General features: G+C 41.9%; 1 protein-coding gene across 7 annotated transcripts in view; it reads left to right on the forward strand.

Annotated features, from left to right (window-relative positions):
- The window catches only part of LOC144113544 (uncharacterized), a 119,201-nt gene that overhangs the window by 34,946 nt on the left and 68,688 nt on the right, over positions 1-15,567 (forward strand). For 6 of the 7 annotated variants that reach the window (XM_077646673.1, XM_077646674.1, XM_077646671.1 and 3 more), the window contains 4 exons: positions 6,702-6,795; positions 13,119-13,194; positions 14,962-15,047; positions 15,116-15,304. In XM_077646673.1, coding sequence (XP_077502799.1) covers positions 6,702-6,795; positions 13,119-13,194; positions 14,962-15,047; positions 15,116-15,304 — 445 coding nt within the window. The remainder of the gene's footprint in view (positions 1-6,701; positions 6,796-13,118; positions 13,195-14,961; positions 15,048-15,115; positions 15,305-15,567) is intronic. The other variant, XM_077646677.1, reaches the window with a different exon arrangement.

A 15,567-nucleotide genomic window follows, 5' to 3' on the forward strand; every position in this document is an offset into this window, starting at 1 on the left:
ACGGTTGTCACTCAAACGGTCCAATACAAAGCCAGCACTTGCCGGCGGCCGTCCCAGAGGTCCAACCAGCGACCGCGCTGGCCACCCGCTTCAAATTTTCCGCGCGTGGTGACTTCTAGGGGGAAAGGGGTACCGGCGTCTGGCTGTCTAGCAATTTGCTGCACATTTGGACATGTCGCTCGCTGATGCTTCTCCATAGGCTCTGCTGCCTGGCGGCGCAGCATCTTAGCCTGTCAAGGGAGCGTTAGGGCGCTGTCGCCTTGCGGCACAGCACCGGGCTTGTCCAAGGGCATTTGCAGGAGAAATTTTATATCTTGTAGACTTGGAATCCGGGCTGGTTGTCCTGGCATAACTGGCCATTCAGAAACGTTACTCCCGTATAATATGTTGTGTACTGTTATGGCCAATGTCAACAGTGTAGCAAATGATTGATGATAACTGCAGTTACTCAATTCACTCAGCTTTAGTAAAGTATAAAAGTTCTGAAGTAGGGAGTGTGGTAGTGGTACCGTAGTACTTGTTTAATGGTTTTCCTAAAGGACTCATGTGCATTGCTGTGTCAAGGAAAGAAAAGAATTGTGAAAGGAATAATCACAAATGCATTACCGTTAGTCTTCAGCAGCAGGAACTTGCATTAAGCTAGATTGCAGCCTAGCTCAGGAAGAGTTATATTTAACGCCTGAGTTATAGATAGCAGGGGTGTGTGAGTACTGAAGTTTTCAAATACGAGTAGCAGAAAAAAAAATGGCTTCAAGTATCAAATTAGATATCTGTTCAGTTGGAAGGGATTAAAAAAAAAAGACTAACAGTGCTGTCCTTGTTCAGTTCAAAATTGCACATGGTCTTTGCAAACAAATTTAAATGACTCTACATGCTGGCCATCATGTCAAAAACAATGATAGGCACAGAAATGTGTACTGCTCAACTAGGCTTTATAAAATATGAAACCCATAACGTTAGCATACAAAATGAGGCAGTGACCCTTCATTTAAGAAATTTTGCTACAGGGAACTTGCTGAAAATGCATGTTATTGGTTTGTCTTGACATCGAGGAGTGCAGTAAAGTAAAATTATCATCCTGCCTATCATAGAACTTGAGCTATAGGGTTTTAAGGTGGCACCCCAGAAACAGGGATACCAACTTTTCTTTCCATTTCTCAAGTGGCGACTTAAAAACCTCATAACTCAGCCTCTATAATAGGCTGGATGATAATTTTACCTTATTGCACTTCTCGATGTCAAGACAAACCAATGACATGCAACTTGCATAACATATTGCGTAACTGCACAAGGACTTGTTTTACACAAAAATTAAATGAAATATTTATAATTGCCACACAAAAATTCATGTTCCTTGAAGATTGCATGATTGAGACTAAATTAATAAAAAATATTTTGAAAGAGCAGGGTCCCCTCTTAAGACTAAAACTTTGTGGCAGAGTATTTTTTGCTGTTCTGTTACATGCTGCACTGCCTGCTCACTATGAGGAATAACTTGACGAGCGCAGTTTTAGTGCACTACAAGAACAGAACCATGTGGATGGAAGTAAAGTAAACGTGTGGCGATGCTGGATCGGTGAGGCGTTTTTTAAAAGGAAAAAAGAGACCAACTCACAACATTTGAAATGGCGTGCAGCTGGCTCGGCTGGCTGGCTAATCCGCAGCTGTACTAATGTTTGGCCTAGCGATGGGGGCCCTCTGATTGTCGTCATGCTGGCCATTAGCTGCACATCTGAGGTGTTCTAGCAACGGTAAACTATGCATTAAAAAAGGATGTATGCATGATCGCTTGCTTTGCTGGTCACACCTCTACTAGGCCGCCCTTCAGGGGCCTGCCCAAATTAGCCTGTGCAAGCAGCCCCAGCAGCATCCATGACATATTCTGCTGAAACGCGACTAGTTCAAGCAATAGACGGTGAATAAAAAAGTGAAGAGGGCGTAGTTAGTTAGGGCAGCCGATGTTAAGGTGAGAATTGGTGCTCATAGGAGAGTTATAATTTTTTCATGAAGTCATGGCGATAAGAGAGCTTAATTGAGCTCTTTCAGCGCTTCTTGTAGTATGAGCTTTAAGCAAAAATAGCAACGAACGATCACAGACCACCTTGATTAATAAAAGTGAACTTGACTTCGACTTTTCCTGACCCTTTCAGCTTGCTCTTTGGAAAATTTGCCCAGACATTGCAGTTTCATCAGGATTAGATCTCGATGAAAGTCTGCTATATTCGATCACTGCCAAATATTGAGAAATTTTCTATTCATTTTCCAAATTAAATATGGAATTGAATTCATTTTCGAAATTCCAAATATTTGCATGCCCTCTACAAAATAGACTCTTTGTGCCAGTGTGCCTCATTGCACATTTTCAGTGTGATAGCATTAATGGTTTCGTGTCACAGAAAAGCCAGTGTCGTCGTTGGCTGTGAGTGAAAATCCCGATGGAAGCAAAGAAATATGAAATTCAGCTGAAAAGAAAATTGGGTGAAGTTGGTTTTGGGTGGGAATCGAGCCCAGGACCTTCAAATTGTGAGATGGACATGCTACCCTTAGGCCACAAAGGCTCATTGGTTCAAGCTGAAGAAAGGTGGACCTAGTGAATGCGTTTTGTGATTTTTGACTTCGTGAAGTGTCATAGAGACATGTACAGTAAAACCTCATTGATGCGTTCCCAGTTCATACGATAACCCGGTTTGTACGCTCAAAATCGATGACATTAAAAATGTCTCTTAGAGTTACACTGCATTTATCCCTGTTAATACGTTCCCGGAAAGCATGATTTTCCGGACTACTACATTCAGAACTTCAACAAACTGTGGTCGCATAATACGTTTGGCTTTTTGGTTTTTTTTTTTTTCCTGGTGCTCAAAAGAACTTTAGTAGAGTAATTGTGTTAAGGTGTGTGCAGACTGGGAAGTGTTGATACAAAGCTAAGAGTAAATGGGTTAGGAACCAGAAACAAACACTAAGAGATGGGAGCAAAAGAGAGAACAGACAAAATACTGTGCCTCTCAACATGAAAAATTACTTGTTCTGGTCTTGCATAGCAGTAGATGAATATGGTCATAGAGAGCAGGCTCACCATACTTCTTACTAGAAAGAAAAAAAAGTCATGTTGAGGGAAGGGCTCACAAATTGCCGTTTTGCAATGCACTTTCTTTTTCTTATGAACGAAAAATGTGGGCACTGCTCGTGCAAAATTTTGGTTGAGGTCATGTGGCCATCAGCATACCACTCAACAACATTCAGGTCATAGAATTGTTAGTTACTTTAGATTTTTAGTCTAATTATCATGAGGGACCAATAAGCATATCAAATGATAAATTGTGGATAAATTACAAGGCTGTCAAGATAGTGGCTCTGTACTTTTTATGGGGAAAGGGGGAAAGGAAGCAGCAGCCATTAGTCGGTACTGAAGCCCTATTGTTATTTTTATTTTATCACTCTGTAAGCATTCCACATAGTACTAGTATTTTAAATTCTTTCAGTTTTGAATTTGCTTTTTGAGCGATCGTCTGACTTTGTTTCACGAATGTGCTTTGCTTGCCTTGTCATATGCAGGAAAAAGGCAGATGGGAGATGAAATAAAAACCTACATACTCCCACATTTAGTTATGTGAGCAAAAAATATTCGCTGTTATTTTAGTAGAGTAGGTTGAGTTTGTGCCTGTTTCTGTTAACGCACTGATTATGTCTGATTGTTTGTTTTGTCTCTTTTCTTCTTACAGCTAATCCTGCTTTATTACAGAGCTTTGTGATCTCCTGATGTGCCATGCAATGCATGCGTGTTACTATGGAATATTTTGAAAATTTTATTCTACTGCAGCTGCGTGATGGATGTGAAGGAACACTAAAGCATTCTTTTCCGCTTGACCTTGGTGTCTTATTAAAGGTTTTAGGCGGAACGGTTATTGCTTGTGTTATTGGAAGCCATTGGATTAGCATGTCTGGTTTTTCAGCTTGAAGAGGACAGTGCATTTAGCTGCACCATGTTCCTTATGTTGGAAATGAAATCTGTGCAATACAGTCGATCCCCCTTATAACAAACTAGACCGTCACACACCGTTAGTTCGTTATATTCTAATATTCGCAGAAAGTAGATGAGACATAACGGACTGGAATTTCGTAAGGCTGAGTTTTTTTCATGGCTTGGAGTTCTTCCAGGTTCCCCCCACTTTTCTTCTCCGTTTAAGTTGTCCTTTCAGCGCCCCACAAACCCCTTTTCTTCACGCCTTGAAATTCTTTCCCTTGGCTTGAGAGGAGGAACAGCACCAGGAGCATGGAGGTGCATGCTCCTTTTCGACGCCCGTCGCGGCGCGGAAGTGTTCATGGAGTTGCCACTTTAGGGTTCTTAGTTTTGGTCAGGACACAGTCTTTGCTTAGCAGTGACCAGCGGCATCCTTTTAATAAAGAGCACACTAACATTGTGTTCGGGTGCAACAGTGGCAGTGTTTTTGCACACAGAAAATAAGTCTATGCTTATAGTCTTGGCAAGAACCATGTTTTGTGCCCTCGTGCATCAGTGCCTTTGCTATTTCACACCATAGGAACTTGTCTGCCATTAAACATGCATAAATGTTTTGCACATGCATTCTTTTTTTGGTGGTGTATATAGAGTTGATTCCATCTCATTTGTTTGAAACATAAATTGAGAAATTTGCTTACAGACACTGTTTAATGGTCTGCTTCTTGCCATGAAATAGAGTGGTTCACTTGTGTTTAAAGGGGAAACGAACCCTGACACTGAACCAGAGATGAACAAAATGTGTACTGTGGTGCTAAAAAGCTTTTATTGAAATGGCACTTAGCCGATTCAGGTTTGAAAATGAAAATGTATATCTAGTGAAGCTTGTGTTGTCTTTATTAACCTATTGTTCTTGTGTGAAATACTGTGTATGTGCAATTTTGGTTGTTTTCTATATGAAAACTTTTTATTCCTGCTTTGTATACCTGGTTTGAATTGCTGTGAACTTGGCACATTGACATCTGTTTTAACGTCAATAAAGTTCAGTTTTTTATTGTTTTTGCTTGTTTTCCTAGCAGCAGTTTTCTATTAATATATTTTTGTATATTCTGTTGGACATGAATAAGCAACAATTTTTTACTGAAGTCTTTACAAAAAAAATCCTGGCCTTCAATGCAGGGTTTCAATTTCACATTGCCTGTTGATGGCCAACAAACTTGTTTGAATCGTTTAGTTGCACATTTTTGTAAGAGCGGGAGAGAAGCTTTTGTGTCATGCGGAGTGAAGGAGGAAGCTAGCCAAATATGCTCTTGGAATACTGCTCTGCATAGGAAAAAGGTGAAAAACAGATTGAGTATGAAGGTAGGAGGTTGCATAGTATGATAAGCCACATGCGCAGTATCAAAACAGAAAATGTGAACATATTAATCCTGTACAAATGCATCTTGGACGGGAGTCTCGACCTGAAGAACTGCCTGTGCTGTGTGCCAAGTTTTGGCTATCAACCTAGGTACCCAAGAGATTCTTCTTTGATGGAGTGCAGAAAGAGTCAGCACAACAAAGCAGTTCCTTAAAGGAGTGTTCCAAGCTTTGTGCTCTTTTAAATCCCTTTTCTAGCTGAACTGTTCGAAGCAATTTGCAAAACTTTTGTGCTTTTGTAGCGTATGCATAGTGCTAGGAAACGCTTGAAGTCTTGCTTATTGCATATCTGCCTTTGAAAATGCAAGGTTTTTTTTTAATGTAGCTGTAATCATTGGCACTATATAACACTGTTGCATCAAGCTTTTTCAAATGTAGCTAAAGTCATTAGCACTAGTGCCACCAGAACATCATTTTCTCTTTCAGTGTTTATTTGATGGGCTATATCTTGTCAACTTGTTCAGGTGGCATTGGAAATTGCCTGCCATCTATTTAGCATTATGTGACAAAGTAGGAGAGTACTGAAGAAATGCTTCAGCTCCTGAACATCCTAGTAGTTTTCCCGTTTTTGTTAACCCTGTAATGCCTGGTGTATCACCTGTGATAATGTACAAATGCGGGTAGCTTTCATTTCTTTTGCAGGACTACATCAATTGCCAAAATGTTTGTAGAAGTGGCTATTCAGCAAGTTTATCAAAGCAGGGTCAAAGTGTTGGCTGTCAGAGATGCAGCAGGCCTGCTGAAAGATGAATTGATGCAATCCAAAGCACCCTAAAATTTTTATTGGTTTAATTGCTGTGTTAGAAGATTCTGTTCTTAATTTATTGTATGTGCATGCATATATACATTCAGAAGTCAATATTAGTTAAATTTAATTGCAAATCTTCTAGTTTTACATTTTTGTAGTGAAGGAATGGTGAAATTTTGGAACCTGATAACTTTCAGTTGACATTCCCATTGCCTAGGCATTACAGGGTTAAGTCAGCTCTGTTAACTTGTTCACCACGTGAGTCACCAGCAGGTCACTTCATCTATCCATGCTGTGTGGCCTCGTATACTGGGTCACATAATGAAGCAATGGGTCAGATTTTGTGAAGTCTAACGAGGAGGACCTCGCTCTAAAATCTGATCCGCGGCTTTATCGTGGGGCCCAGTATTCATGGCCGCAAAGCAAAAAAATTGATATGACCCACCGGTGATCCACGACACAGTGAACGTGTTGAGTGCTGTGGCTCGCATTTCTGGGCTCCTTGATTGTGTTCTGAAGCTTCGATGTAGATCTTTGATTTGCACTCATTCACATAAAATGCTTGCTTTTTGCCAGTGCTGTAAGGAGACACAGTGGTCCGCCAAGCAGCCAGACTAGCAGCTCAAGTGATGAGGAGACTTATAAGGAAGATGGTGAACAAGAGCTGATGGTAAGCTAGTGTACACTAAGAGACCGTTTCCGTGCACACTAATAGTGAGTTCAAAGAATAGCATGTTGGAATTTTAGCAGAAAAAAAAGACGGTGCTCAGTAGAAGTGGGCTGTAGAAATGTGTGTGCACTGGGTAACTGAAGGTAAGCCAGGAAACCCTCTAGTTGAACCTGGAAAATAAACTTAACTATGGACCTCACCAGGCTCCGAGGAATTGCATATTGAAAATGCTAAGACCGTATTGTGAATGGTATGTGAAGTAGGTTGAGAAGCTAGAGGCAGTTGTTTCGTGAAGCTGCATAACTGCCTGTCATATTTTTTTTCTTTAGTCACCCTGAGAACAAGCGGCAAATGGAGTTTCTATTATCTCAGTTTTGAGAGCTCGAGCTTAGTGGTACGTCTTTAAGTTTGGTGTTCCTCAAGCAATATATCTGTAGGTTACAACTGTTTTGTGCAGTTAAACATGGTTTAGGTCGGAAGTTTTTCTTTCTTTAAAGCGAATTGCACATGGTCAGGCTGATACACATTGAATCTACTCAGGTGGCCTAGGAGAGTTAGGTTGTTAGGTTTTGAAGTTCTTGTGTCGATCCAAGACTAGTGGTCATTCAAACTACTAGTTTAGCGCACTGAATTCTTAATCATGATTATGCCTCATGCATCGCTCGTTGAAGCTGACATGCTTAGAGAGATGCTTAACTCGTTCACTTTGTCATGGGTCACCAGTGGATCACGTCATGTATTCCTGTTAAGCGGCACAAATACTGAGTGGCGCTATTAGGGCGTCGAGATGTTCAGATTTTTCATAGAGCCTGCAAAAAACAAATGCCAATAAGTTTCAATAAGTTGACTTCTGGAGGCTCACTGGAGGGTCATGAGGAACCCATGAAAATTTATAGGTGGCCAGTGGGCCACCTATAAATCAAGGCCCCGAAAGATTAAGGCCCCGAAAATCGCTGCCGCAGTGAACGTGCTAAAATAAAAAATAAAATGTGGGTCCAAACGCCGAGGCTATGCATTAAATGTACAGTAAACGCTCGTTAATTCGACCCCCATTAATTATAAAATCCGGATAATTCCAACTGCAGGCTCGGTCCCGGATAACGCCTATGCAAGTCAATGGCATTGGATGCTCACAAATTCGAATGCTGTGGGTCTCGCACCGGTTAAGTCGAACTGGCGCCTGGAGATAAACCGCGTCCAGATATGACGGGTGCGGCAAGCGATCGTGGAAATAGCACTGCTCAAACCCTGAATTCCATGCTGCATAGTCGCTTGTGCGACACCAGGCTTGATGATAAATGGGCGACCCAAATCTTTGAAAACTCAGACTGTGTAGTTCTTGTTTCACTTTTCTGGGCTTCACACCAGCCCACAATGACGGGGTGGCTCGAGCATCAGCCAGCCTGCCTAACCCGTTGATTGGCCCATCGCTGGTATTTTCTCTCCCACTTTTTTTCTTGCTGCTTCGGTGCCATTTCCTTCGCTTCCATCCGTGCGGTTTTGTTCTTCCAGTGTGCAGAAACTGCGCTCGTCACATGCCGTTCGCTGTTTGTGCGGTGAAACCTCCTCACAAGCGACTGTGCCACTTATGATGTGTGTGATGCAGTAGCCGTGGAGCTCTACCGCGTCGCTCCGTGTAGGATGCAGGAGGCCCTTACGATTTTGGAGAAGTTCTGCTTAGATGCTCCTGACCATATGCATGCAATAAAATATTGATGGAAACGTGAAACAGTCATTGCCGCACTGCTCTCATTTTAAAATCTAGCTACCATTGCTCGATCCGCTGTAGTGGCTCAGTGGTTAGGGTGCTCGGCTACAGAGCCGGAGTTCTCGGGTTCAAACCCGGCTGCGGCGGCCGCTGTACGATGTCAGTGCACATTAAAAATCCTCAGGTGGTCGAAATTAGTTCTGAGTCTTCCACTAGGGCCACCTCTTTCTCTCCTTTTTCTTCCACTCCCACCTTCCTTTCCCTTACAGTAGGGTTCGGGTGTCCACCAAGAAGTGAGACAATTACTATGCGGTTTACTTTCCTGAAAAACATTCAAGAACCAATTTTTCCAACCATTGCTCGGTGTTTTATCAAATGAAGATACCGTGCTGCCAGCAATTTTTTTTTTTTTTTTCTGGGTCATTCTTATTCAAACATTTTTTCTGGTCTCTTGAAGTTCGAATTAACGAGCTTTTATTGCATTGCATTTTTAGAAGCTCGATGAGGGGAAATTTAACTTTTCAGGGCTATTGCTTTTCAGTATTCGTTTATGCAAAGGAACAAATGTAAAAACGAGAGGTTGCTAATTTGAGCCCCAGCCTGGCATTCAAAACTCTGTGCCTGTGACTGGCATGAGGTTTCTGTGTCTACCACAGCTCCGATTGTCTTTCTCATGTGGCCTTCAAAAAACAGGTGAAGGTCTGTGGCCTTAGACAGTGGGTTGGGAACTTTTTGTATTATACCACACTGCAAACCAGTCTCGGTAGAATAGGAATTGCCTTACTGTACTTTTCAAGAATGATGCTGCCTTTGCTGGTTTGCAATTCTTCTGAGTATTTATTAATGATAGTCATAGTTTGTTCCCATTAATACAGAGTGATGGATGGGGAGAAAGAGAGGGATTATCTGCTGGACTATGTTCTCCTCTGCTGTATAACAGGCAGTGACAGAGCTACAGGCAGCTACAAAAAATTCGCCCTGTCATACACACTTTGCATTCCTAGGTGCAGAACAGTGGAGTGGGACAAAGAAAAGGATAATTGTGAATTCAGAGAGCAATATGTTACAAAATGATGGCTCGTGGCTAAGTGCAATAACTGAATAAAAAAAATGGATGAACTTAAATTGAGGACAGCACAGCGAGCTATGGAAAGGAAAATGAGAGCTGTAATAGGTTAAGAGGTGAAGATAAAGCAGAGTGGTTTGGGAACAAACGCAAGTTAACAATATAAAAGTCGAAATCTGGAAGAAATAGGCATGGGCCAGGCATGTAAAGCGAGGGCACAATAACCAATTACCTCTTGTAGTAACGGAATGGATTCCAAGAGAAGCCAGGTGTAGCAGGGAGTGGTGGAGAGACAAGTTGACAGATGAGATTGGGAAGTTATAGAGATAAGGTGGCCACATGTGGCACAGGAGAGTCTTATATGACAAGAAAAATGCTCCTGGGAATGACTTGAAGCTTCGAGACAAAAATGGCAGTTGCTTGGCAAGGCTTTCATAATCCTGTCAATTATAAACGCAGTGATGGGAATGCTGCGCCGATTGCACCAATACTCTGCCAAAATGACATTCCAGCAACCGAAGACCATGGGGAATCCGAGGTGGCGCAGGTTATTGCTTAATAAGCACAGGCGTGAATTTGGTTTCTTCTCTATGTGTGATGAGAAAGATGACCTGTGATGAGAAAGATGACCTATGGAGTCCAACCTCGCCCTGTTTCACTTGCTAGTTCTTTACCACCAACTGTTAGTATGCATCAGCACCACATTTAACATATCTGCCTTTTTAGTGCTGGCAATATTGTCTGAAATGAACATGGTGAATGCAGACGAAAAAAAAAAGTGCTTTTGCAGTGCCTTATGTAGTGTTAAATCTTTGTCCTGCTAGATTTATCAGGCTTGCACAGCACCATCACTAGTCCCATAGAATAAAAGTATGACTGGGAATAAGGTTTTGCATGTGTTACAACTGATAGCTCCATTTCACACACCTCACTGCGCCTGCTGTAACCACAGACCAGGACAACTTTTCACCTACGGGGTTTCTTTGAAATCTCTTTAGCTTTCCTTTGTAGCCGTATGGTTGTGCTTGGGTGGACGCTAATGAACAGTTACTCCCTTATGTGCACCGTCAATTCCGAGCTTCTGATTTCTTTGCACGATAGAGGCACGCAATTTGAAATTCATGGTAGAAAGTCTGTTCGTATAAATAGGAGTTCACATTGAAGCACTGGCAACGATGGGATTGGTATAATGTGGCCACGATGTACACGCATGATCTTGAGCTTGTGTTCTTCCGGAACGTCCTCTGCCCACACGAGCTTGGGAATTAAAAACCCACTGCGATGGCTTAGTGGTTAGGGTGCTTGGCTACTGAGCCAGGGTACCTAGTTCATTCCGGGCCACGGCAGCCACGTTTTGATGGATGTGAAACGCAAAAGGCACCCATGTGCTGTGCAGTGTCATAAATTAGTCCGAAGCCATCCACTATGGCATCCCTCATAGGCTACGTGTCGCTTTGGGACGCTAAACTCCACAGCTTTCAATCTGATTTATAGTCGCAGTGCAAGATAGTCATCCGAACCGTGTTTCTTCGTAGGAAACACTTAGTATTTTTTGTGTGCGCAGCAAAGCTTGAGTCTCTTTCTGAGCATGTCTATGCTCGTCCGACAGCGTTTATTACTGAGGAAAATTTTGTTTTCCCACCACTCTATTCAAGCTTGTCACATCTACACCGAAATAGCTTCGTTATCGTTTTCAAGGCCTCTAGGATTCACGCCCAAAAAACTGTGTTGACACACTTTTACTTGTGCAATCAGCTGCTGGTGGCTACACCTGTTTTAAATTCTTTTTTGCCTTTTCTAGCTTATAAAAGCTTTGTTTTCAGTGAAAGCCTTTGTTGTTAGAATAATGCAGTCTACCTATGCAGGCCAAACTTCAGTGTGTCCTCAGTGTCTCTTTAATAAAATCATTCAGAAACAGCAAAGCACGTGGGACTACTTGGCAAGGCTAAGACCTTGAGTGGATGAAAATGGCACTGCTCTTTGAGGCAAGAGCCACACATGTGCGACAAAAAGCTTCGTCGCAAGAGGCACAGCCATATTGGACTGCAAAAGAAATTATCTGTGTTGTACGGCGTGGTTAGGGTGGCTATGGTGGTTACCGTAGCGGGAGCGCACTGCTGCTGCAGCATCATAATTCTAACTAAGCAAAGTGCCTGTGCTCACCCTGGAATGATCACTGACCCATGCTGTGACCGGTGATCAGTTCATTCATTTTGGCTTTCCGTAACCCACCTCCTTTAATTGGAGCAGGTTTGAAGATGCCAAGTAACATCTCGACGTGGCAGCGCACAGTCACATGGAACTTTTTAAATGTTGCAGGCTTTATTTAAAGCTTAAAATAAAAATAACACTGAAGTTAAACTGGAGAAACTGAAATGGCATTTCTCAACATTTTTTTCAACTTTTGCAAAAAAAATGTATTGCTCCAAATTTATTAAGCAATTGGCAAATTTGGTGCACTAAAAGTATGACCTGTTCAATATGACTGCCTACAACCTTGCACAACTGATTCGGATTTGTGTGAAGCATGCTGTCCTTTTTTAAAAAAACATTGGCGCTAGTTAGGCAAAACATGCTATATATAATCGCATTTCTACCTTATTTCTACGGCCGTATTTTGTAAGGTCTCTTCCTCAACCTTTTCTGACTTGTTTGCTCTGCCATGAACGCTGGAACCAGTGAATAGTCATGCTTGCTTGTTATGAACTTCTGATGTCATAGGCTGTAAATGGTATTGGTTCCAGGGTAGAGAAGTTTTTTGGGAAAGGAGTTTCCACAAAATGGAGTTGCCACAAAAGGCACAGTGGAGACAAATTGATGTTGGCTCAAATCTATTGATTACCACATTTGGATGACAAATAGGCAATGTTTGTAGCTTATAAATCCTACACTTTCGTTAAAGGACCAAAAATGTATAGGTAATCATGCGATGTGATGCAACAAATCTGCGTAAGCAGTATTGGTTTGCATTTCGGTTTTACATTGCTTGCCTTTATGTTGAGTCTTTTAATTTGGCTAACTTGATTTTGAGGTGGGCAATGCATTTTTACTGGTGCATTTGCTGGCAAGGCAGACGATTTGCTCACTCACACATGCACACAGAGTGAGAAAGACCCTGGCTTTTTTGCCGAAAGAAGACTATACTGCTAGCGGTTAAAAAATAGTCAAGTACTTCGCACCTGCCACTGTAAGCTGCGCACAGGCCTGTTAGCATGTCATGGCAGGTGCACAGTACATGACCACGTCGTGACAACAGTTTGACGCCGTTGGCTAGAGGAGTCCTTTTGAGGAGCATTTGCCACTTTGTTCTTGTGTTGTATCTGACTGTAGTGCTCTTTCTTGTTGGCTCATGCATGCGAAGTGTTCACTGCATGGGTCTTCACTGTTACTGCTGAGGAAGTGTACCACAAAACTGTGCACAGTTGCTATATTGTGTACATAAATTCTTAAATGGAGTTTTGGTTATATTTGCTGAATAATGTGAAAGCCAGTATTTATGCCAGTAATATTGCCAGTATTTACGCTGATAGGTTTGAATGTTCTCTTTAGGAAAAGGCGCCTACCCAGTCTCCAAAGCACGTTTCTCGGTCTGGAAGCATAGTGAAGAACCTGCCTGCACAGATTGGTATGTAGCTGACTGGAGTAACGTGTTAAAGGTGAAAAAAGACAAGTATGAAACTTGAAATTAAGCGTTCCAAAGTGCTGAGACCTGTTCACATCTGTAGGAAGACATACCAGCTTCAGTACCATCTGTCGCAAAATTTCCCGGGTTACCTAGCCAATTGCCGGAGTGGAAGCGCATGTGTGACTTCACCAAATGGCTGCATTGTCTGCACCAGCTTGAGAGAGTAATTTAGAGAATTCCTTCTTGTCATACCAAACTCTAAAACTAGCTTGCGACACCTGTTGCTTGAAAGCTGCACAGCACCAAGATCGCTATGAACACTGGCGCAGTGGAATGGAAACTTTTTTGACAAATAGTACATATGATGGAGGGCATTTGCAGTATGCAGCTTCCAGTTTTCTAAATTTGGCCCTAGCCCATTTAAAACATGTAAGACTTGTGTTGCATTTGTAAAGCTCATCAAATATGCATCATGACCAGCACAAACAAGTATTCTGATGTGCTCGTATACTCATGCTGTGCTTACCAAGCGGTCTCAACTCTTATCTCATCTGCAATTGCAGTTTGCATCCATAGTTTCAAGCAGCTGCTTATTGGAGTTATGCTGAGTCAGAGAAAGACTTTTTGTTTTGATATTTGCTCAACTTTATTTAAATGCTGCTCTGCCCTACCTTTGTAGGCTGGAGTCTATCAACGAAGAAATTGGTATGAAATAAACTGTAAAACATGGCAATATACTCTTCTCAAACATTGTTCCAACAGTAAATGCAGTCTCGTTTGATCCATTCACTAATGATGAACAAGGGAATGGGTACCATGTGGACAGTGCAAATAGGCACACTAGCTCTGGTAGCATTTCACTCTTAGTAAGAAATTGTTCTCATTGATTTGCTGCAGCGGTCCTGTTGCAGTTCCCGCAATTTTAGCATGTTGAATCGGTCGACTACTTCCCACTTGTTTTATGCAAGATCAAAACACGTTAGCTGAAGAATAAATGGCTGTGAGTAAAGGGCTGGTAGGGATTTCAGCATTTTCCCTGTAGCATCTGTTGCCAATAGTCACTGGCAGTTTATAGTCAAATGTCTTGTTGAGCTTCATTCCTTCAGTAGGCAGGTTGCCTGCTACTCTGGCTCTGCATGGTAGCAACAACTGGAAGGAGATGAGGCGATTGTTATTAAACATGTATCCCATACAGCTTAAAACTGCAGGTTTTACGAGTTGGAGCAGAAAAATAAGGTGCCATTGCTTTTTGCCAGTATTTATAGACGTTTATGGGTTTGCCATGCTGTTTGCTCATAAATGTGGGTGATGAATGCTCCTTAGAGAACTTTTTCTACCTTTTCTTGATCAAAGAAACACTCCACAGCTTAGAAATCAAGTTATAGCAGCCATTCTGCTAGTGAGATTCTTGCTATTCCTTATGTGAACATTTTTTTTAATTTATTACCACCTGTGTTGTATATACTGTAGTCACTGATTTTAAAGGTTAACGAAATTTTATGCTGAGAAATTTCCATCTGACATGTACGTGATTATAAATTGCATGCATTTTATTGCATTTTAATATACTGTAATGTAATTTGTTATTGTCAACAGGGCAGTACAAATTTAGTGGTACCAAGAAAAAATTGCCTTCCTGTTTTTTTTTGCATATACTAAACGAGTACCTAATATCCATCACCTGTCTTGTTACAGTCTGGCTGCATTTTAGCAACATAACCCTAGTATTTTCAGAGGTACTACATGATGTACTTGTGTGGCTTGCAGCCACCAAAGCATCTGGCATTGTGGAGGCACCTGCACAAACTAAGCAGTTCAAGAGATCCGGAAGCTCGCCAGAGTTTTCAGCCAAGGTATGGGCTTAGTGCTTGCATTAGTTTGTACTTGGTTATATTTTCCCTTTTTATTGTCTCCTCTACAGGCTGACCGTCCACAAGTGCCTTCTACTGCTTCGTTAGATTCTTCTGATCTGCCAGATGATGCACAATCAAACCGCCGAATGTACTCGCGAGAGTTTCTCCTTGAGTGCTCGCAGTCGTCAGTTGCCACACAGATGCCACCGGATTTCCCTTCGTTGGATCCTGAAGTGGCTAATTTAATGGTGAAACAGGTGTGTATGACAGCCAGGGTGTGATAAATGGTATGCTGGTGGGAAGAAGAGCATAAAATTGAGAGGGAATGATAAAGTGACTACAGACTTGCTGAAAGACAATGGTAGTATTGTGCTCAGGAAGCTTGCAACTTCGTTTACAGCTCATGACCTGAAGTATACCAGTGACCAAGGAGTGTTAGCCTAATGCTGACCTGCAGGAAGGATCTGGCCCGAAACTTGAAAGATTTGGACTAATTACCTTACTAATGTAAATGCCAGCA

Source organism: Amblyomma americanum, chromosome 1, assembly GCF_052857255.1.
Source record: "Amblyomma americanum isolate KBUSLIRL-KWMA chromosome 1, ASM5285725v1, whole genome shotgun sequence".
Classification (NCBI taxonomy): domain Eukaryota; kingdom Metazoa; phylum Arthropoda; class Arachnida; order Ixodida; family Ixodidae; genus Amblyomma; species Amblyomma americanum.